Source organism: Psammomys obesus, unplaced genomic scaffold (genome assembly GCF_907164565.1).
Source record: "Psammomys obesus unplaced genomic scaffold, mPsaObe1.curated_primary_1811, whole genome shotgun sequence".
Taxonomy (NCBI): Eukaryota; Metazoa; Chordata; class Mammalia; order Rodentia; family Muridae; genus Psammomys; species Psammomys obesus.
The window spans coordinates 11838156-11862314 of NW_026592890.1; the positions used below are offsets into that span (position 1 = coordinate 11838156).

The 24159-nt window shown below is 47.6% G+C and overlaps 1 protein-coding gene across 1 annotated transcript; it reads right to left on the minus strand.

The window, feature by feature from the left end:
• Positions 1-4627: 4627 nt before the first annotated feature.
• On the minus strand, positions 4628-16971 carry Ccr6 (C-C motif chemokine receptor 6). The gene is made up of 3 exons (XM_055616148.1): positions 16895-16971; positions 6000-6107; positions 4628-5902 (listed from the first exon to the last, which is right to left on the minus strand). The coding sequence occupies exons 2-3, from the start codon at positions 6006-6008 to the stop codon at positions 4784-4786; spliced, it is 1128 nt and encodes a 375-aa protein (XP_055472123.1). The 5' UTR covers positions 6009-6107; positions 16895-16971; the 3' UTR covers positions 4628-4783.
• Positions 16972-24159: the final 7188 nt, after the last annotated feature.

The window sequence follows — 24159 nt, forward strand, 5'->3', positions numbered from 1 at the left end:
GCGTAGAGATAGCATGAAGGGGGTCCTAGAGGGAAAGACCCTTCAAAACCCTCCAGTTCTGGTTATCAGGAGAGTTTGTAAGCTAGGGGGTGCCACTGGATCCTGAAGGAGGTTGGAAGACGCTTCGGCACCAGGGAACAGAGGGGTGTGTGTGTTTTGCTTTTACAGAATTTGTTTTGTGGCAGAGGATACACTCTACACCACAGGACCTAAGCTTACATGCTAGAAGTCAGGAAGCCACTGGTAAAGACTAGATACGACCCCAGCCTGACTCGTGTTTGGGCATTTGGGAGGGAGGCAGGTCATGGCAGTCCCTGGCTGCCTTGCTGGGTTGTGTGGCCTGAGTTTCCAGTGAGAGAGCCCAAGCTAGAGGACCCCTGAGCTAACAGGAGGGGCAGGACATAAGCGCTGCCCAAAGCCTCTGAACGCTGCTCCCTGTCCCGGGCTGAAGGCTTAGTGGGCCACCTGTGTGTGGGGTGAGAATTTCTGTGCTCAAAGTCTCCACTTTCTCACTTCCAGTTTCTCATTCTCTTTAGAAGCAGCCATTCCCGCAGACTTGGCCTCCTTCCATGCTAGCCTCCCCAGTGCTCTGCCACCTCTCTGTCCAGCACAGAGTGTGGACTGTTTCACAGCTGTGCTGCCTTTCTCTCACCGCAGGAGACAGGTGTCAGAGCCAAGAGCACATGCCACCTGCTTGCAGCCACTGACAGAGGGTGAGAGCTGGCGGACCATGGCAGAGGCAGCATTTGCCCCTGGTCTGCAGGAAAACTCCAGGGATCTGCTATTAAAGTCAGCTACCCTGTGTTCTTCCTTCTGTCTCCATCCCTTTGTTCAGCAAATTTCCCAGAATGCTGCGATTCCAGGATGGGACGCTGGGGATGTACCCTACCAGAGATGGGGTGGTATCTGAGATGGAGGTCACTGGAACCCCAGAGGGCAGTACCATCCCAGCCTCACTGTCCCCCTTCCTGCCACATAGCTTACCAGAGATGGAAACTTCCCAAAGCTCCTATTACAGCTTTCTGCTACCCCCAGGCCCACTTACCACACTCTGGTGTTTCTGTTACTTCTTCCCTAAGGGCCCTAACAGAAGTGGAGCTGATTCCATGGGCTCTCTGAAACAGCCATAGTTAGTGCAATGGGGAGAACTCAGAACTGACCAGCAAGTGGCCTCTGACTGAAAGAGGAAAAGCTCTTGTCAGTGGACAAGTGGTGAGAGCTGGCAGCCCACAGGAGAGCCTGGCAGTTGCTGCTGGTCCCCATGGCATGAAGGCATCGAGGGTTGGCAGTGGGCGGAGGATGGGCCACCTTAGCAGCAGATGGAGGGAGATGAGGGGCATCAAACCCGTGGGAATGGCTGCTTGTGAAGAGAGAAAGCGAGACCCCAAAGCACAGCAATTCTCACGCCACACACTGCGCTGAAACTCCTGGAGTGACTTTACTGAGAGACCGTCTGATGGCTCGTAAAGAGGAGTTTGAAACTGAGCCAGAGACTGATTCTGTGGACGTTAAAGAACTCCTGCACACCCCTGTGTGGGTAGTCCCGTGGGAGTCAGAGGCCACAGGCGCAGCCAAGGGGCAGAGTGTGTGCCCTGTGCACACGGGTTTATACCCAGCCCTGTGACATAAGAAGGGGGAAGAGGACAAGCTGGTTTGTGAAGCACCGGATCCCCATAGTACAGCACTAGTCTCTAGGTGAGGTGGCTCTGCAGAGCCCTCCATCGTTATGGTCTGTGCAGCCTTCGTGGAGACACTGGAGAATATGTATATCTGTGACCTTATCCCAGTCCATAAAGGTTGAAGGGCAGGATGAGAGTAGAAGAGTGATGAGTATTTCTAGTTGACGTTGAACTACGAGCTCAGGTGATCCTCCTGCCTCAAGTTTACAAGCTGCTGGGATTGCAGGCAGGTGCTAGTGTGGTCAGCACTTTTCTTTTTCTTTTTTCTTTCTTTCTTTCTTTTTTTTTTTTTATCTTGGGTTGTGGTTTCTAGCCATGAAGTGGAACAAGTAGATAAAAGGATAAAAGTGATGAGTTAATAACTGTTGAAAGAGCAGAACCAGGGTGTGGTTTGTGCTTTGATTCCTGGTTACCCCAATACCAGGCAGCTTCCTCTGCTCTCCACCCCTCCCCCACAGGCTGGCCACCTCACCTCTCTGCATTTTAGTTGGTTTTTGTTTCTCCCTCTGCATGCTAGGAGAAGATGCCCATGTCCTCAGCAATGCATTCTGTGTTTCTCTGCCCTCATCAATACTTAAGACTTGAAGTAAAACAACCCTAGGCTGAATGCTATGGAGCTGGCAGAGGGATCTGTGTCTGAAAGGCCAGCAAAAGATTTAAGGACCTCAGCTCATCTATAGGACAAAGAAATTTGTCACCCAAGGATGGTCCATTTTCTTTTCTGGTTATCTACTGGGAAATGAAATAATTAGTTCCTAAAAGCCAAAATGATTTCAAAGTCATTTCAGCCTTGGAACAAAGCATTTTTCATCGATAAAATACTAAAATTGCTTTAGGGACACACACCATGTGTGCCTGATGAGTTTAACTGTAGTCTCCATACAACCTAGAATCACCTGGGAAGAGTGTTCGAAAGGAGTTATCTAGACGGGATTGGCCCATGGGTATGTGTGTGGGGTGTCTTGTTAGGTGTCAAGACCCATCCTGAATGTGGGTGGCAGCAGTTCATGAATGGGGGGTCCCCTCAAACTGTATAAAAAAGCAAGAGAGCAGAGAGACAGCAGGGAAGCGTGCATTCCTTCTTTCCTGCCCCTGACTGCGGCTGTGGCTTTCCTTCATGGACGTCTCACAATGACGGGCTGTGACCTGGAGCTGCAAACTGAAATACACCTGTTCTTCCCGAAGTTTCTTTTGGTTAGGCCTCGTACTTTATCACAGCAACAGAAATTAAACCAGGACACCATGAAAATGGGGGCACAGTCTGTCCCCACTTTCTTAGTGGTTCTCAAGACAAAACAAACAAAAATACTCAAAATTATTAAAGCTAGGAGTTATGTTTCAAATACTGGGCTGGGGAGCTGGTTCGGGTAGCAAAGCACTTGCCAGGCGAGTACAAAGACTAGTTCAATGCCCAAAACCTATGTTAAAAAAAAAAAAGCATAGTGGTGCATGCTTTTAATCCCAGTGCCTGTAGAGGTAGGAGAACCGGGACCCTTGGCCTGCCAGTCTAGCTACTCTGAGACACTGAGAGTTTTTGTTTTAAAAAGAAAAAAAAAATAATGACCAAAGAATATGCTGGAGGCTGTCCTCTGGCCCCCACTCACACACACACACACACACACACACACACACACACACACACACACACACACACTATAAAACGGCAAGAAAGGCATTGCTTATAGCTCACTAACGATTCAACCTCCAAACCACGCATCAGGGTTGAACATGTCTGTATTTTGACATTTGCATCAACAACTTTTGTAATGAGGTTTATGCTTCCACATCTCTGGAACATATTTGCCATCTGCTTATGCAGCACTTTAAGAACTAGAGTGCCGTGAGCTTCTATAATGAGGAAGGAGAGACTCACTCTTTCTATGATTAACTTTGGGTACAGCTACTTTAGGGTTAGCCTGAGAAGCTGGGTGTGGTGATACACACCATTAGTCCCAGCACTCCCGGAGACAGAGGCAGACAAATCGCTGTGACTGAGTTTGAGGCCAGCTTAGTCTACAAATTGAGTCCAGAGCCAGGCACGGTGACACAGGCATGTAATCCTAGCTGTTTGTAGAACTGAAGCAGGAGGATTGCCACATTTAAGACCTGCCTGGATACTTTAGTGAGACCCTCTCTCTAAATGAAAGATGCAGGAAGGCATTGGAATATAGCACAGAGGTAGCATACTTGCAGAGCATTATCTGAGACCCTAAGTTCAATTTCCAATTTAAATAAACAACAACAAAAAAATCCACTTGGTCTCAGAGGCCAGCATGCTTCCCGCTGTTCAGAGGTTAACTTGAAGCTCTTGGTGACTAGAATCTTCAGCTCCGTTTCAGAACTGGAAGAAAAGCACTTTCAACTACAGACAAGCCAAGTTTACCATCATGGGATGAATGTCAAACTGTGCTGGAGTCTGAGGAAGCCAGAGCCTAACCTGGAATAGAATCCCAGCATTGCCTCCTCAGGCTCCACAGGGGGAACCACAGGGGACCACTTCCATTTCTGGAAGCAAGCTCAAGGTATTCCACTTTTCTGTAGCAAGCGCAGGCATTCCACTTCCTACTTGGTTCCTGTCCCTGCATCCCCCTCCAGGCTGCTGTTCCAGTTTATGGATGTTCACCCTTGCCTTTCCCCTGCACAGTCTAGTGCTTGCTGGGAAGATAAAAATGGAAACAGATACAGGATCTTCGTGACTTGCCACCAGCAATAGTTACAGTAGGCTTTTGTTGGTTTGTTGGTTTCCCAGGTTATGTCCTTGCTTTGTGCTGTGGTGCTAGGGCTCACTAGGTCTGTGACCCCTTCGTGAACATTTCTGAATTTGTTTACATTCATACACATCCAGCATTCTCCACAATTGATTGTGTGGAACTCCAGCCTGGGGAGACAAGAGTCACAATGTTTCTTGTCAAGCACACCTGGGAGAACTTGGCTGTTGGTGCCCACTCCCCCTCTGGTTCTGATCCCACAGGAAGTCTTTGCTTTATTTCCATGGTTACTGTACATATTTGTGTATGGCTTGTCTTTCTGTCTTACTTTTTTCCCCCATGTGTAATAGCAAGTTTCACAAAGGCTTTCGGGGTATGTGGCTTCATCCCCACACGCTACATGGTAAAGGATGATGCGTTGTCGTTGTCGGTAATCTCGCTGGTCTGCCTGGAGATGTAGCCTTCTGAGAACATCCGGGCACACAGGAAGTTCGGCACCTTGCCCGGCACCTTGTTCTTCCTTCTCGCACACCACACATCCTTCATGATCTTCATGAAGTAGTTTCTGAATTTCTGTCCAATAAACGCATAGAGCACAGGGTTGAGGCAGCAGTGGAGGAAAGCCAGGACCTCAGCCACGTTCCTGGCGTAGGCGAGGAGTTTCTCACTGCTGCAGAGCCGGTTCATTTTGCCGGTGTTCACCGCGGTCACGAGAAGGACCACATTGTGAGGGATCTCACAAGCCAGGAACACAAGGACCACAGCGATCACCACGCGGATGGCTCTGTGCCTTTTAGAATTCTGGGCCTGCACCAAGGTCTTGATGATGAACAGATAGCAGAACACCATAAACAGCAACGGGATGAAGAAGCCGAAGAGCAGCTGGAGCCCCAGCCCCAGCAGCTTCCATTTTATGGGCTCCAAGACAGACTTGTACTGGGGCTCACAGACCTCGCTGCCCTGTAGCTTGTATTTCTTATTGAAGATAAATGTGGGGCTTGAGATGACGAACGAGATGAACCACACCGCCACGCAGATGATCTTACTGTAGGCCAGTGTCCTGGAGCGCACCCGGAAAGATTTGGTTGCCTGAACGATGGCGACGTACCGGTCCATGCTGATACAGGCCAGGAGCAGCATCCCGCAGTTAAAGTTGACTGCATAGATGCCTTTCATCAGTTTGCAGAGCACATCGCTAAAAACCCACGTGCCAGTGGCATGAGTAACTGCCCAGAACGGCAGAGTGAGGACAAAAAGTATGTCTGTAATGGCCATGTTCAGCAGGTAAACATCAGTCATGGACCTGGCCTTCTTGTAGAAGGCAAAGGTCATCACTACCATAAGATTGCCCAGAAGGCCAAAGACACATATTAAGGAGTAGGCAACTGGCACAAATACTTTGGTGAACTGTCTGACTTCTTCCAAGGAGCATGGCAAGTCGTCTGTAGGCACAGAATAGAAAACAGTGTCGGCATAATCTGTTCCATAGAAGGCCTCTGTGGAATTCATTGTTTCCTAGAAAACAGTAAAAATGGGAATAGTGACGGAACGCTCTCAAGCAACCCCTTCTAGCCAAGCTCACGCTCCCCGCCAACATAAAGCAGGCTCTCACCTCATGCATGATGGTTCCTGGTGTGGGTGGGAAATCTGGTGCAGAAAGCGAAGTGGGCAGTTCAGCCACACACTCACGAGCACAGACGCTAGGAGAGCAGAGGTGAAGCTATGGAGGAGAAAAGGCAAAATGTATTCAGTCAGGTTGTGCTCTGGAATATTCTACCCCATCAGAACACACTACCCCACATGCAGTTCGATGTGAAAATACCCACTTACAAGGGTTTCTGGTCTTTTCTGAGCAAAGCCAGAGAGCAAGCCATGTGGGCTCCGACTCAGTGGCTCAGGGAAGCTTTGGTGGCTCAGGAATAGCCATGAAGAATTGTAAATGGATGGGCCTGACCAGAGCTGGTTAGCTGTACGCTGTGATTTGCCAGTTTCTGATCTTTGGCTTAAAACAAGTCATATCAGGAAGAAAACAAAACTCACAGGTTTTGAAGTGTTCAAGAGCCTTTCTTTACCCAGAATTCCAGTTAATTGTATATAAGAAAATCTCACAGAACAGAATGTATAGATATCTAGATGTGGATAGAAACTCATGATCTGAGGACTGGAGAATTGGCTCAGTGGTTAAGAACACTCTTCTGGAGGACCTGGGTTTGATTACCAAACACACATAGTACCATGTCGAGAGGCCCACAGTTAGTTGTAACTCCAGTTCCAGGGGATGTGATGCCCTGTCTGGTCTCTGAAGGCACCTGTGTGCATGTGGCAAGAACGTACTAGGATTAACATCATGAGTAAACACAGTCCACATGGATAAAGCCGTTATGATTCTACCCTAGCAAGAAGACATAGAAACTGAAAGCTTGAAGCCAAGTGTGGAGGTGCATGCCTGTAACCTCAGCACTCAGAGTGCTGAGGCAGAAGGTTAGCCAGTTCAAAGCCAGTCTGAGATATATAGCAAAACTGTCTTGAAATATCAAAACAAACTGGGCATAGAGCCATACACCTGTAATCCCAGCACGCTAGAAGGCAGAGGCAGGCAGATCTCTGTGAGTTTGAGGCCGGCCTGGTCTACAGGAGTCCAGGATAGCCTACACAGGATAGTCTACACAGAAAAACTCTGTCTTGAAAAATTGAAAAAAAAAGAAAAAGAAAAATCAAAACCAATATCTAAAGATGAGAGATCATAAGGGAGGGAGGGAGGAAAAGAGGAAGGAAGAAAGAGAGAGATTTAAAAAAAAAAGAAACCACAAAATATTTGTGAGCAAGATTTCTATGCTGAAAATCTCAATAGCTGAGAGAGAAGAGGGTGTAGATTTAGGAGAGATGTCTAGCACAAGACTGAATGGTTCTTTATTCAAGCATTTCTCCACAAACTGATGAACTAGGTGAAAACTCTGGAGGGTTTTCTAAATAGAAGAATTGCTGACTGATTCTGATTGTACAATGAATTCAAGAGAGAGAGAGAGAGAACATGACCTCATCATGGGACTTAGGACATGAGTGTCAGGGTGGTGAGTGGACGAAGGCAGGGATAGGAATCCATGGGATGAACACAAAACACAGAGGCAAACCATGTCCCAGTACTCAGCTGATTTTTATTAAGGTAACTCCACAATGAAAAGCTATCTAGAATTAATGGTGCTGCTATAACTGGATATTGTGAAAAAAGTGGCCCCTCATCCCATCCCTCCCACCACAGGAAAAGTAAACTCAAATTGGTTGTAGCTCTAAATGCAAGAACAGAGAAAAACATCTAGAGAAAACATAAGAAATCTTTGTGACCTGAGGAATGGAACATTTTTCTCATACAAATTGCAAAAAGTAGGGGCTGGAGAGATGGCTCAGCAGTTAAGAGCACTAGCTACTCTTCCAGAGGACTCTGGTTCAATTCCCATCATTCACATGGCACTTCACAACTGTCTGTACCTCCAGTGCCAGGGGATCCAATACCCTCATACAGACATACACACAGGCAAAACACCAATGCACATAAAATACAAATAATTAAATAATTTTTACATGTCAAAAAACATATATTGTAAAGTAATAATAACAAATTGTGCTCAGTAAGAATTAAAAACTTCTGCTCTTTGCAAAAACAAAACAAAACAAAACAAAAACCCAAACAAACAAACAAACAAAAAAACTTCAGAAAATAAAAAAAAAATTGAATTGGAAAATAACATTTGTAAACCATATTTGGCCAAATCCAGAAGACACGAAGAAGTCCAACTACTCTGTACCTGAAAGGCAGTAGAGAAAAATCTGTAATGGTGAGTGTTCGTTGTTTAGGGAGGCCAGATCACAACCCCCATGCGATGCCCCTTCGAGGCCACAGAGATGGCCTTGGAAGGCAAGGGTGTCAGCAAAGACACGTAGGAGCCCCGGATGTGCTGGCTGGGTGGCGGGAGTGTGAGGTCACACAGCGCGTGGACAGAATGTGTGCACCTGGTTTGGCACTAGCTGTGCAGCGGCTGCACACACCAGTTCCGGGCTCCGGGCATTCACCCGGGCAGGAGGCAAAAACACTAACTTGAGTTTTTAGAGACGGTCCTTCTGATAGCTCCGAACTGAGAACCTAAAGGCCCCGGGGCAGCCGAGTGAATCAGTGTCTGCACGCAGTGGAAGAGCTGATGTGTGGTCTATCAAAACCCTGGACTGTCTGCTTCAATAACCGTGTGTGATTACACCCTGGTAACGCTAATTTTAAAAGGATTGGACATCCTTTTATGCAAATGTCCTTTCACTGACAGGTACTAATAGAGAAATCAAAGAGCGGCTACAGAAAGTGCATGGCCGGTAGCACTTGGGAAGAATTGGGGGCTGTAGGTGGCGGGAAGCACAGAAGGAGGTGCTGAAGGTTCAGGGTGCCTCAGAGGTCACCACGGGGCGGTGCTACTGGGGAGAGTCCTGTATCCATTCAGGAGACCAAAGCAGAGGAACAGTCAGTATGGTTCCTTAGCTGGAGGGGTTTGGGTAGAGATGGGACACAGTGATTTCTCCCCATGTGTTGGTGGGGAAAACTGCTGGAATTAAAGGCTATGAGGGTCAGCCGACCATACTGTATATTAATACACTAGCTAGACTCCCCCACATAAGAAAAATATTCATCCCCACTATGATAAGTCACATATTTTTTGCATCCAAGTAAAATCAGTTCAATAGAAGTTTTAGAGTCTCCTGAGAACGGGCACTGACCTATTGTCATAGAATGAAGGTGGGCCTGGGAGCCAGGAAGGTACCAGGCAGGCACAACTGCCCCAAACAATGTAATTCAGGTCTATACAGAAACCCATGCCAGCTCCTGTGGAAGGGATGGCCAGTGTCAGCCATGGCTGTTGCTCATGGTTGGAAGGATCTGGAATGGGTATGTGTCTTGCATTAGTTCCCCGGCCAGGCCAGAGGGCATCATTAGCAGAGGCAGACAACTGTTTGCACGATCATACCTTCATTTACTCTTACTGATGGCAATGGTGAAATAAATCTCTAGGACCCAAGATTTGTAAGTTGCACCTGTCCTGGGACAATGCTATAAGTGTGTTGGGCCTAACACCGTGAAACTCTGAAAAGCGATGATCTCCGCAGTGCTGTCGGTGAGAAGGTAACTGTTCAGTTTACTTGAATGCCAGACACTCCCGGTACCTGGAAATGAATCAGCCTGTCAAACCACTACTGTGACCACAAGAATGGTGCACGTAGTTGCTAGGAAATTGCACTGGTCACAGATTGGCATCTGGGCCACCACAACATAATAGAGTCCTGAACACAGTCTCTCCCGTTACCTCAATCCGAGCAGCAGTTACGGTCTATAAATTTTGTGTTAGGAGAATTTGTGTTTGATGATAAACACGTTGGTGAGTTCTTGATTAAATGTTTCTTTCTGTCCATTAAAGATCTGAGGGCAGGGGCTGGAAAGATGGCTCAGAGGTTAAGAGCACTGGCTGTTCTAAAAGTCTTGAGTTCAATTCCCAGAAACCACATGGGGTCTCACAACCATCTCTAATGAGATTTGGTGCCCTCTTCTGGCCTGCGGCAGAACACTGTATACTAACAAATAGACCGTCAATATACCAAAAAGAGAGCACTGGACATGTAGAGCCTTCGGTCTATGAACTGTGACCCTACAAGACAACAGCAGTCAAGCTACACACAACATTCTCTTTCACACATGCTCATTCACTGGGTCTTATTTTGGCCTGGAAAAAAAAATCGCATGCAAAACACACCATGTCATCGGATTTTCAATGTGCGCGATACGCTTATCCGTGGTGTTTAAATGTTCCCAAATCAGCAGTTCTTGAACAAGTATGTATAGAAATAGTCTAAAGAACAAACTGATATTAAAAGAATCTAAAAGAAAACTGCCTCAAGTCATTGTTTGGAGAAAGACTTTGGGGGCACAGTGTTGGCAATTGTATGAGGACATCTTTAGAAGCAACACTACCTTGCCTGATGCCAGCTGCCTTGAATGTCACTCTTTCTACCACCCTCTGTCTGCTTCTTGTTGGGCCCAGTGGGCCCTACATCAAAGTGCCTAACGCCCTGAAGGTGCTTCCTCCTCACCAAGTGTGTCTCCATGACACTTACTCCACCTTTAAAACATGAGAGAAAGCAGCTTCTCAGCTCCCGTTTTCTTCCCGTCCGCTCTTCCTAATCATTTTGCAGACACCCAGAGAATGTCGCTTTTGGCTGCCTACTCCATGAGGAGGCAAGGAAGGCAGAACTGCTGTCAACAGCCTTGCAACTTACGGCTTAGGAGATGGCTTAGCCAAGTGTTTGCCAGGACAAGAGTTTGGATCCCCGTGTAAATGCTAGATTGGCACAGCAGCTTACCTGTAATTTCAGCCTCTGAAGGTAGAGACAGAATCCCCCAGGGCAAACTGTCTGGTGACATTAACCATGCTACAGGCTCCCTTAAAGAGTAAGAGGGAATAGCGACTGAAGAAGATTCACGACATCAGCTTTGGGCACATAGAGGTGCCCACACATGTGATCACACATATGCACATGGTACGCATGAAAAAAAAATGGGATAAAAGTGTCACAGTTTATCTGTACATACAGAAAGGGCAAATGTCACCACTGAGGTATGGAGTTGGTACTCATCCTCATAGAAGATCACGAAGGAATCTCAGACGCCTGCCTTAGAATCTATGGACACGAGTCACCACATGTTTGCTGACATGCAGCCATCAAGTCTACCAAGCCTTGGTCGTCATGGTCACAAGACAACAGATAAAGGAAGCGCGACAGACATGGCAAATCTATGATTAAATCTGAAATTTGAAAGTAATCAGGAGAAGGAAGTATTGTCTGGTGTGCTGGCACGAAGAGATGGATGGGCCGGCAGCTGGGCACTGGGATTCTCATTGTTCACATCAAGGGTAAGGACAAAAAGAGAAGAGGCAAACTCACTGCAGCAGAAAATGTCAAGGATCTAAGAAGATGATGAAGTGGATGACCAAATCAATGTGCAACTAATCTGGGCAGAATCGCACAGTGGGTCAGATCGAAAATATACATTCCAGTTGTGGGGGAAACTGAAAAAAGATTCTGCACCTGCAGAATTGTTTGTAGAGTTATTTATGAGCGTGAGTGTTTTGCCTTCACATAGGTTTCCTCACCACTTGGGCGTCTGGTTCTTAAGCCTGGCAGAAGGCAGTATTATATCCCATGGAACTGGAGTTATGGGCCACTGTGGATGCTGGGAACTGAGTCCAGGTCCTCTGCAAGATTAGTAAGTGCTCTTCATCATAGAGCCATCTCTTCTGCCCAACCCCCATATTTGAATTTGAATAGTCAACAGCTAGATGAAAAATCCAAGTTTGGCAAGACAGAACAGTAGTTATTACTTGATAGGAAGTCTACCAAGCCCACTGAGCACACCTCATCAGGCACAGCTGTCTAACTTTGCCACCACCTGCGTCTCCCTCCACTTTACTCAGGCTTCCGTTAAAGCCAGCTGCTCAGAGCCAGTGGTCTGACACAACAGCGCTGTGCTCACCCTCTGCTACAAAGATGCCTACCCCTTAATCTCTGGAAACCATGGGCATATCAGTTTACCTGGCAAAAGAGTCTTCGAAGACATAAATCTGGATGAAGGTTCACACGGGACAGATAGAATGGATACTTGGCCCTCAAGACTCTTTCACCTGAGACAGGAGAGAAGAAAGCTTGTGATGGAAACATCTGTTGCTGCTTATGTTGAAGGCCCCAAGCCAAACCACTTTCTTGGACAGGATGGCAAGGGCCCTCTCTGACAACTGTTGCGAAAGCAGGAATCTGGGTCCTGTGGCAGGAACCAAGGTCTGACCACAGCTGAATCAGTCAGAGGCACAGATTCGCCCTTTAGAAGTCCAGAAGAGAACTTTGGGCGCTGTGCCCAGCTGCCCTGCAACTGAAGTTGGTATCAGATCCCTTGCTGCAGAACTGAGAGGAGGCCCAGCCATGCGAACTGGAAACTTGGTAGCCATACAAGGAGACTCATACAGGGCTCAGCAAAATGAATGTTTGTCTGACTTTTAGGCAAAAACCACTGAAACCACCAGGCTTAGAATGGGCTCGGTGGCAGCCTCTGCACCTGACTCTGGGCAGATTTACACAGTGATTAGGGGTTGAGGGAGGGGCATGGGTATCCCTGGTGATTGAACAAGCATGATAAAGTGGTGTTTGGCTTCAGAAGTGGAGGGCCAGCTAGAAAGGACACCCATCATGGCTTGAGAGATCATGACTTGAAAGAGGGGTTTCTACTCTGCCCTAAAGTAGGACTCTGCCTGGAGTAGAGATGGTGTGAGTGCCAGGAAGAATTTCAGACAGCTCAACAACAGTGACACAGGTGCCCTTGGGACATGGTGACCCCTGCCAGTTTGAGGGGATAAGATGAACCCAGCATGGACTGGATCTAGAGAATGGGGACTGCAGGAGACGGGTGAGCATGAGGTGTAGCTACAGGCGCCAGCAGACCCAGGAGTCCTGGCTACGGATGCTTATCAGCAGAGTAACCCACAAGCCCAGGCTGCTTACGTGCCTGAGCAAGGTCCTGGAGACAGGAGGTGGGTTCACCGGCATCTGGTGAGGGGTGGTTACGACGGGGTCTTGAGAAGAGTGCATGCCTACACTGTGCTTTTCATTACTCTGTAACCACACTCATTCATTCAGCTGTGCCTGGGGTGGGGTGGGGTCGCCCCGCTCTGGGAAAGGACTGCTTCCTTTGCCAAGTGCCCGCTGATGGCTGTGGGTTGCTGGAAAGCCTGTCAGGTGAAGCCTGTAGGTGCTCTGGATGTGTGCTTTTCCCCCTTTCAAGCTGCTTCAGTTTTCAAAGCTTCAGTCTTCTAGGAATCTTCACCAGAAACCCCATTCACACGGGAAGGACATGTGCTCAACTCCTTGTGCAGCCCTTGTGGGTCCTGGCTTAATTTTGTCAGATGATGACTACACTTCAGGGTCACCTCATAATCTCACATATCAAAAGGAAAGGGGGGAACCTTTCAGGATATACTTTGAGGGCCACCAAAATGGTACAGATAGCTAATGTCTAGACCTTACATAGGTGTCTCACTCTTTATGATTCACAGAGCAGCTCCCACCACATGCCCTCAGTGTGTCTACTTTCTTTCCCCAAGTACCTTCCTTTCTCCTAACCCCCATGCCTTAAGTCTATATTAAAATAACTTTAATAAAGTCTCCGTATCTGTTTGAGACTGAAATTTGTACCTGAAATTCTTGTCTGTGTCAAACAGATAAAACTTGATCTGCCATGTGTTGAGGTCCCTAAAAGATCACAGGAGCTCCTCAGGGTGCTGAGGGTGACATCACGGAGCTGCGTCTCTGGCCCCTCAGCACTAATTGACAAACCTATTGCCTATGGGACTTTTCAGACTTTTCAGACAGTGTTCTTTGGAGGAGTCTTTGGAAAATGCTGCCCTGAAAAAGGCAGGTGCAAGAGGCTCCCTGGAGCCTGTCCCTGAGCCATGCCCTGCTGGTCTGTGGTGGCTTGCGTCCCTCAGTGTTGCTCTGCCTGATTCGGAAGGGAGAGTGGCACAAGTCACAGTGACGGCCTTTCATTGGCATGCTGACTCCATTACATCCAAGTGGAACCTGTTTCTCAGAGCTGAAAAAGCCAACCACTACTCAAGTTGTGCCTGCTCCCTTGACTGGCTTCTTACGGATTGGCTTTAGAATTAGAAACCAGCTCTTGGGGATGGCATGGCATTGAATGGCTTTTCTGCTCTTTCGGAGGCACCTTCTCCCCTCTCTCTGTTCTTCTTCTCTCATCTCTGTTCCCTCTTTTTCCTTTTTTTCTTCACTCTCCTCCCAGCACCCAGATGATTGGGTAAGCTCTCCCCTGGCTTTCACATTTAAGGTTTGAAACACGTAGGCACACCTCTTCTCCCTTCCAAAGAAAGCAGCAGTGCCAGGGTGCCAAAATGGAATGCATGCACCTGGCCTGCTCAACCCTACTTCTGCCTCTGGGTTCTAACATTTCAGAGGCTATTCTTTTAATCACACTGAAAAAGAAACTACTACTTTAGGGAAATTTTAATACTAGTAATTATTTCCACACAGTATAAAACTGATCTCTTATGTACCGTAATATGGTTTGCTAGGGCCATTTTTCTGTGCATGAACAGTTCTAGTAGTGTCTATGGATGGGTGCATGTCTGTGGAGGCGTGCATATTCATGTATATGAATGCTTGGAATATACCAGCCCAAGTATTTATGAATGAGTGCAGATGTGTTTAGAAGAATATGCAAAGACAAGGTGTGTGTGTGTGTGTGTGTGTTCGCATCTGTGTGTAGGCTGTAAATCAAGTTCCACTCATATGCTGGGCACTGCTTTCCATCTGCTACTACCGCAAGAGATGCTCCTTCCGGCAGGCAGCACGCCAGTGTCACAGCAGACAGGCCGCAGGCTATCTGAGACTATGAACAGTGCTAAAACTTCCCCATTGCCTGTCATCTACCATCCAGGTCACTTTGCCATGCAGTTCCCACAAGACCTTCAATAATGAGTTTAGTTAAAATGTCTTCCATTAAATGTTTTCTTACCACAATGCTAAGTGTTTAGTGTGTGTGTGTGTGTGTGTGTGTGTGTGTGTGTGTGTGTGTGTATGTATGTTAAAAGCTCACTGGATTCAGAGGCATGCTGGCTTCTCTGCTCTATCAACGCCAGTGAAGCTGAAAGACTAGACTAGTTCCTTCTGCTTTTGAGCTAGTGGTTAGGAAGAACCCAGAAGGTATTTTCCAGTGATTTGCTTTCTTGTTTGGCAGCTTACTTTTATATCATATATTTCATTTGCTTTTTTTTTTTTTTTTTTTTTTTAGGCAAGGTCTCAAAAACACAGGGTAGAGTGTCCCCATAATCCTTTGCCTTTATCTACTGAATTCTGGGAATACAGGCTGGGGTTATCTACACAGCTAATTTCCCTTCATGTATCTATTTGCAGGGATTAAATCTTTAAGTGCTTCAAAAGTAAGTGTAATACAGGCCTATGTCTGCCCTGTATTTAGGGGCACTGTCTCCACAGAGTCCCACCCACAGCCTCGTGTTACATAAAGCTCTTACTGCTTCTGTTTCTTAAGTCAGCATTCAGCTTCAAGTCCCTCTGCGTACTGAGTTAAATGAAGAATTACATTTTTTTTTACTTAAAAATAATTGTATTTATATTCCACAATTTGCTCAAACACTGGTTTTCTTATAAACTCTCTACAGGATGTTTTCAAACAAATTCTTCATATTTCACATTGACTGTGTACTTATGGAACTTCAGGGAAATAGTTCTGTTTTCCTAGGGGTCCAGAGAGATGACTTTGTTATTATCAGCAAGTACCGCTCTTACAGAGGTCTAGAGTTCCTTTCCCAGCACACACGTTTGACACACGTTCATAACCTCTCATAATTCCAGCTCCTGGGGGATCCAGCCTCCGCGAACACTTACATGAATGTGTTCATACCCATCACACACCTATGCACAGAATTAAAAGTAAATAAGTCTTCAGGGAAACATTACATTGCTGGGAATGAGTGCAGCCCGGGCAGAGCGGTTGCCTAGCATTCCTGAGGTCTGTGCCTCACTCCTAGTGCTACAGAAGCAATAGGTTGGGCTTGGTGGCATAGGGCTGGGATCCCAGGTTCTCAGGAGGCTGAGGCAGGAGGATATCAAGTTCAATGCCTGGGCTGCAATGTGAATTTAAAATCAGGCTACACACCCTAGTGAGACCCTGTCTCAAAATACAAAGTGAAAATGTATCTAGGAATATAGCTTACCTGTGGAGCGTTTGTCTGGCATTTGTCATACCCTAGATTCAATTTCCAGCAGCACACACAGCACTCACACTTATACCACACACAAATGACACACACATGTGTATCACACACCATACACATACCACATACAAATATACCATACGCACACACCACACGCTTACCCACTTACCACACACACGTCACACACATAGATACACACATACACAAGCACAAACAACACCCACACCACACACACAACACGCTCTCACGCACACCCACACTGCACATACCACAGACATCCCCATACACAAACACACACACACCAAAGACACCCCTCCGCACCACAGACTCAGGTCCCAACACATAACATACACACAAACACCCCTCCCGCCTACCCCCCACACCCTTCCTCTCCAGACTGATGTTTCTCAGATTTTTTTCTAAAGAAACAAGCAGTGACCAAACCATCTCCAAAGCTCTGGTGTGAGGCAGTAAGAATAAAACCTCCCAGTGAGCCCTATGGAAAGAGCCAGCTTCTAGAAAACATGCTTCCCTCCTAATGTGCCAAGAGGGCCTGGGATGTTATGTAGAAGCTTGGTTGGCATGCCCACATCCCATAGGAAACTGTCCCTGTCAGACATTCCTACCATAGGAGAAAGGCTAAGGTGTGTCTGAAAAAAGAAAAGGGATGCATGCTCACCCCAGGAAATGCTGAGATCCAAAGTGGACTGGCCAGCTACCACCTCAGTGGTTGTCCAGGCTCCAGTCCTAGGAGTGTGAGGACCATTCTGTCAACAGAAACGACCAGCAGTGATGATTGAGAGATGAGCAGTGAGATGCTAGAATTGCCAGAAGAAAGTCACCAAGTCACCACTTCCTATTTAAAAGCAACGCCTATCTGCCTGGATGCAAACGGTTACAGCCTGTAGGTTGGAAAATAATAATCATCATCATCATCACCACCACCAACACCATCACCTGACATGGAGACAAAGCAGTGCAAAGAAGAGGCGAGAATTTGGTGTTGTGGTTTCTCAAGGAGGAGAGCCTTTGGGTTGTTTTCTGTCAAGTGTTGGTATATCGAAGTCTCCTGGGAGGGAGGGTGCTAGAGCCGCCTGGAGGCAGTGTGAGGATTTGCAGTATTCAGAGAGGCTGAAGACAGGGTCTGGAGTCTGGGCTGTGCCCTGGTGGACTGTTTGTCTGGCATCTATCAGGAAGGATACTGCCCCAGACTACAGCCATCTCCCACAGTGGTTCCTACCTCAGGCACTGGGGAGAAAGAGAGAGCAGTGAGAGAGGTAAGCAGGACAGAGACTGGGAAAAAGCAGTCTTCAGCGATGCTAGCTTCCAGTTCTGTGCAGTGAGACTGAAGGTTGGGATCCCTAAAGCAGTGCTCCTCACCCCCAGGAGATGGCGGGTGAGAGTTACCATGACTACCCTGTCCTTAACCAGAGCATGGGAAACAGCAGGTGGGAAGGGCCTTACGAAAACTCACTTTGGGGTGCAGGTATCTGTTGTGTAGCTAGTTCCTCTGAATTGAGATGCTCCTTCCTGGAGGGAGGCTCAAAAGATTCAAAAGGTAAACAAATTTACAAGGTTGAGGAAACTCCTAAAATTTACAAGATTCACAAGGACCCCCTCCAAGTAACAATTGCTGGAGAGAGGAGGCTCTGTGCCTGGAGCTCCAGGAACGCAGCTTTCATGGGTCATCATCAATGCTGCTATGGAGATTCCAGGATACAGTCACCTTTGAGTCATAGACTCCTCTTTTAAAAACAAAAAAACTTATTTTATGTGTCTTTGTTTTGCTTGTCTGTATGTATATGTACCACATGTGTGCCTGGTGCTCAAAGAGGTCAGAAGATCCCCTGGAACTGAAGTTAGAGATGGATGTGAGCTGCCACATGGGTCCTGGGCCTCAAAACCCAGGTCCTCTGCAAGAACAAGTGCACTTAACCACGGAGCCATCTGTCCAGCTCCATGCGATAAAGAGATGCCTCTTCTTGCCTACGGCTGAGAGAAAAAAAGACTCATAGAACTGTGAAGTTGTTCACACCTCGGTGGCCAGGAAGCAAGTCCAGGAAATGCCGAGCACAACACTGCAGAGACACAGTGGTCAATTCCGAGCAGGGTTGACTGCTCCTCACTCTCACTTCCTAGAGGTGTCCACCACGTGATCTCACAAACCATGGCCCAGTTGGCTCAGTCTGGATACATTTGTTTTACACCTTTTTGCACCACAGAGCACTAAATCAGCTTGCCCTCAAGCTTGAGTGTGACAGAAAACTAGAACCTGTCCTGCCTGGCATAGTTGCCCCAGGCTATCACAATGGGATCTTTGTCCACCCCCAGCATCTGAGCTTCCCACTGAAGGCTGCAGGGCTCTGCTTGCTGGCTCTTGGCTCTCTGTGGGAGGTGAAGTGTCTGCAAACATTGTGACCACAGCTTGTTCTTTTGATGAGTGCCCTCCTTCCTGAATCCTGTTTCCCTGTGCAGAGCCTGGGATTTCCCTTGATTCCAAGTGGCCTGGGCCTCTTGTCTGTGGAACTGTCATACCATACACACACACACACACACACACACACACACACACACACACACACACACACACCATAGGAAGAAACGCTGCAAACATCTCTCCCTGGTCTCAGCCTCTTCCCTCTTCCAGTGCCTCTCAGTTTCTGCTTCTTTCTGGGGTAGAAGCCCACCAGGAATTAACCGGCCAATCAAAGGGACAAGCCGGGTTCCCAGGCTGCTTGGGGATGTGTGGGCCTGGTCTGTCTTTTTTGCCCAGTCCTCCTCACTCCTTTCATGACTTTGTATGTCATGAAGATGAGACAGGATCTCACTATGTAGCCCCAACCATCCTGGAACTCATCACTGTGTAGACTAGGTTGGCCTCAGACTCACAAAGATCCACCTGCCTTTGTCTTCTGAGTGCTGGGATTAAAGGGCTGTGCCACCACTGCCCAGCAAATCTCTTACAGAGAACTAGCCCCAGAAAAGATTCACCTGAAAGAAGTAAAAATCGACAAAAGAGATTTAACTTTGTTAAGGACCCCCCCCCCCCATCAAATTAAACAGAAATCCTGCATGTTGGGTCCCAGCACTGTGGGACAACCACCCAGAAGGCTGCGGACCTGTCTCCCTTCTCTGAAAAGGGGGACTTTTTCTGACCTCCCTTCTCTATCCAAGGGAGTAAAGCTTACCACGGAACAGCCCCACCCCCTGCCTTCCAGGGCTCTCAGACTTTTTCATTTAAATGGCCACTGTTCCCTGTCCTTTGTAGGTGATATGGAGCGGTGGTCTCTCAAACTCTATGGTGCTCTGTGTGTTCTCTGCCTCAATAGTCCTTCCATATCTCAATGCAAAAAACTCCAAATTATACATCACCCCGAGAACGCTCAAGTGCATTTGTTTTGTTTTTTTTTATCTGGGAATGCCCCAGGCCAAAGCTCCACCCACAAATGTGAATGGCGCTGTGTCTCTGGATGGATATTTATTGTAAGGTACATATTGTAAGGTAAGCCCCACAGTAGGTAGCTGTGCAGTTCATATTAACACTTTCCATTCTGGACGCGACACAGTCAATGTGAAAGTTTCACTGGGAACAAAGCCTACAGACAGCTAGGTGAATATTGCCTTAGCCACCAGGCTGTGTTTGAGCTTCCAACCCTGGGAAGCAGGGACAGACCTGAGTGTCATGTGAGGTCCTTGGGTGGAGGAGATCAGGGATTATGGGACTGTAGAGTCTTGGGCACTCCTGACCGGACTACTCTCACAATGCCGAAAATTGGAAATTTTAAGTCTGTCTCTGCATGGGGAAAGTAAGCTGACAATTTGTGAAGAATCAGAGTGACAGGAGTGTCCTGGCACAGCTTTGCAGTTAAAACTGAGTCCCATGAGGGGCTACAGGAAGAGAGGGGCTTCAGAGAAAGAGAGACACTCGGAAGATGAGGCCAGGAGAGGTGCTGCCAACTGAGGTCAAAGGGCAAACCAAAGCAAGGCAGAGTAGACTAGGCAGTATCCACAAGTGTATCACTCAAAAAACCAATGCAGGGCAACTGGGGAAGGCAGGAGAGAAGAGCGGTGAAAGGGACATCTGTGTGGTGGAACTTCTCATGAAAAGCGACTGTGTGTCTGATGGCTCATGCTTGGCAGCCTGAGAATCACCTCTTGGTATGAGTGTGTAGGAGGAAGCTCCCCTCCAGGGAGGAAGCAAACGCTGAAGATGCCTACAACATCTGTACAAAGATCTGAAGACTGGCAGAGACTCAAACAGAACGACTTATGTAGGCAGCAAACACCAGAAATGTGTTCCATTCCCTCTTAAGGGTCAGCCAGCAATGCTCTCTCTCTCTCTCTCTCTCTCCACATGTTCTGCCAATCCCCTTTCTGGCTTCAGCCACAGCTGCAGAGGATGGAGATGTGGAGATTGTCCAGGAAAGACACACGCAGAGACACGAGGAACAAAGATCCAGAGATCATGAGACCTTGGGGTGTAAACTTGGGTGCTTCCTCCCCCACCCCAGCTCCCGAAAAATATCAACTCTGAGACTTCATTATTTATGAATGAATGCCTAGGCCCTTTGGCTTGTTCCTTGACTAACTCACAGCTTTTTTTTTTTTTTTTTTAAAGACAAGGTTTCTCTGTGTTGCCTTGGCTGTCCTGGAAATCTATAGATCAGACTGGACTTGAATTCGCAGAAACCTGCCTGCCTCTACCCCCCAAGTTTTGGGACTAAAGACATGCATAGCCACCACCCGGCTCCAGCTCATAACTTAATTACCCACATATCTATTTTACATGTGCCATGTGGCTCTCCTCCAGTTTCATACGTCCATTCTCCTCAGAGGCCAGGGCAAAACTCCCTCCTCTTTCTATCCCAGAGTTCATATCTCTCTGCTGGAACTCCCACCTCCTATTTTCTGCCTCAGCTAATAGGCCAATCAACTGGTGGAGAGAGGAAGGAAGAAAGGAGTTGACCAAGAGAAGGAAAGGCTGAGAGAGGAGTCGCCATGAGAGTTCTTCATGAGGACAGACAGCTACAGCAGAGCGAGTCAAAGAGCGACTGAGGATGGCAAGTAACTTGGGGTGTGTGGCTGGGATAGCCAAACTGGCATAGAGGCCTAGCATAGATCAATAGCTGCCCAGTTATTGTGCATGAAGCTTATTAATAAACCTAATAGGTCTCTGTATCAATTATTTGGGAACTAGGGCAGGTGATTAGAAAAGGTCTCTAGCTGGATGGTGGTGGTGCATGCTTTTACTCTCAGCAGAGGCAGGTAGATCTCTGTGAGTCTGAGGCCAGCCTGTTCTACAAAGTGAGTCCAGAACAGCTAAGGCCGTCTCAAAAACCAAACCAAAACCAAAACAAAAAACAAAACAAAAAATGAAGCCAAACAGAAAAAGCCTCTAATTATATCATATTGTAATTTTGTGGGACAGGGATACAGAGGCTGTGGAGGACAGGGACTGCAGAGAACATGGGGGATGGAGATTGCAGACACCATGGGGGATAGGGATTTCAGAGAGCATGGGGCATTATAGAGACTATAGAGGATAGACATTCAGAGACTGTGGGAGATAAAAATGCAGAGATCATGAGAATGGGGATGGGCTCAGAGACTATGGAGGAGGATGAGACCAAGACTGTAGGGGACCAAGGCAAAGAGAACATGAAGATGAGGATCCAGAGACAGTGGGGGATGGTGATCCTGAGACAGTGGGGGGGAGGGCCTGAAAAGACCATAGAAAATGGACACAGAGAGTTAGGGGACAACTAAGAGAATTAATAACCCCTGATGTTCATCTCTCATCTAGTAGGACCCAACCCATACCCAATAAGAATGGTTCAACTTTTCGTGGTCACTTGGCCCTCAGACTCTTCTCGTTCTGGAAGCTGGCCTCAGAGTGACTATGCCTTCTGATTTTCTGGTATCTTCTGGGATACTTAAAGTTCAGTGTTAAAGGCAAGCTAGAAAGGAGGTCCCTCACTGTGCCCTCACTGAGGCGATGGTAGCGAGGACTGGGATTCAGGTGCTCTGCTCCTCTGCAGAATAAACTCAGGGAAGGAGGAAGGGACGCCAGCGAGTCAGACAGTGCAATTGTCCTGTATGTAGAGGATAGTCCAGTTCCCCACTGCACCATGGAAAAGCATGGGCCGGTGCCTTCAGATGGGAAAAGACAAATTACCTGATACCCATCAACTGCCAGAGGGGCGACAGCACACACTCAGTAGCTGGAGAGGAAGGCCCTGTGGACCTGGGTTCTGAAGGGAAGGTGCACAGGTCTGAAAACTAAAGTGTTGGAGGCGAGCTGTGGGGGAGGGGCTCACTTCTGTAAAGGGCTGTGGCTCAACAGGCAGGGAGCACCAGCCGACATGGTGTTCCTCGAGGGACACAGAGCCAAATTTGGAATCCTTTCTTTCAAATACCTTTGACAGCTCCCCTCCTGTGTGGCTGTTTTGAAAACTGCTTAGGGTGGGTGTCCTGTGCCGGGTGGGTCCTAGCTGGTCACTGTTTCTTAAACGTGAGCTCCGTCAAACCAGTAGCTGGTCGCTCCTTATTGAATAGGATGTTTTGGTTGGATAACACAGAAATACCAGAGTCTTTGAAAACGTTCTTTGAAGTCCTGAAATTGAGGTACTCTCTGGCTGTAGTGTCAAGCACACGGCCATATTCCCATCAGCGTATGTAAATAAAGGTAGAAACTGACAAACCGCGCCCGGAAGATGGGGACATCTGCCCACAAATAACCACTTGGGAATGCAGTCTAGGCACTTAGGAGCAGCTTCATGTCTACAAGTCTACTTCCTGTGCGTCCCTGGATGAGACTGGACAGTTGCACAGTGAGCTGGGTGTCAGAACAGTGAAAGGCCTAGCTGTGCGGTCACCAATACCCGCGGCTGGAAACAGTACTTGCTCACCTGTCCTTTCCAGGGACCTGCTCTGGTTTACTGCAGGCTTCACTGACCCAGATGTAGAGCCTTCAACCCCACTCTGCTTGCTGGGAAAGACCACGTTGACTTACAGAGAAGGGCCTTGCCCACTTCGGTGCCCCAGGTCAAAAATGTAACAGCGGCAGCCATGGCCGCTGCCAGACATCAAAGAACCCGTGGACTGAAAATTTCACACCGGCGATGGCTACCCAGATGTGCCTCTGAAGGTGTTTCTATGCTGCTGCCACCAAAACAAAAGCACCGAGCTAGCAGGGGCTGAGTGGCATCTAAGCACGAGGTGGCAGTAATAAAAAATTCCTGCTAATTCCCAAAGCTGGAGCTCCTGGCCTAGGACCTCAGAGCCAGGAGGTGTGGAAGAGAGAGCAGGGGTGAGTCCTTCTGTTCCTCTTCCCCCGAAGAGGACAGGCTTGAAGGAAATATAGAAGCGGCTACAGGGGCAGCCCACACTGAATACTAGGTTCCCTTGTCCCCAGGGCCGTGGGGAGCCATTTTTAGCAGTGCGGCTGTTTGCTGTAGTGAGTCCATCCAGCCCTACCCCAATCCTGTCGAAGTATCCTGCCCTCCCTATGAACATCTTTGATCACTGACCCCAGATTTATCCTTGTTTTTTTTTAAGATATAAATCTCTTTTTCCAACCGCCTTTTTTTTTTCTTGTTTTCCCCTCTCTGCTTTGTCATCTGTAGGGTTTTTACTCTTTGAACATTTTAACAAGTAAAAGGAAATGTGTGGTTGGCAGGTGTCTGTTTTTCTGCTGTAAAGTGTGCTCTACATTTTGTTTTCTTTGAGGCAGGGTCTCTTATAGTCTAGGCTGATCTCCACCTGGCTGTGCAACTGAGAATGATTTTTTGATCTTCCTGTCTCTACTTCTGGAGTGCTAGGATTACAGATGTGTGCCATCATTCCCAGATCTGCACAAGTGCTGGGGGTCAAACCCATTTTTAGACTCTGAATTCAATTTCTTTCTTTCTTTCTTTCTTTCTTTCTTTCTTTCTTTCTTTCTTT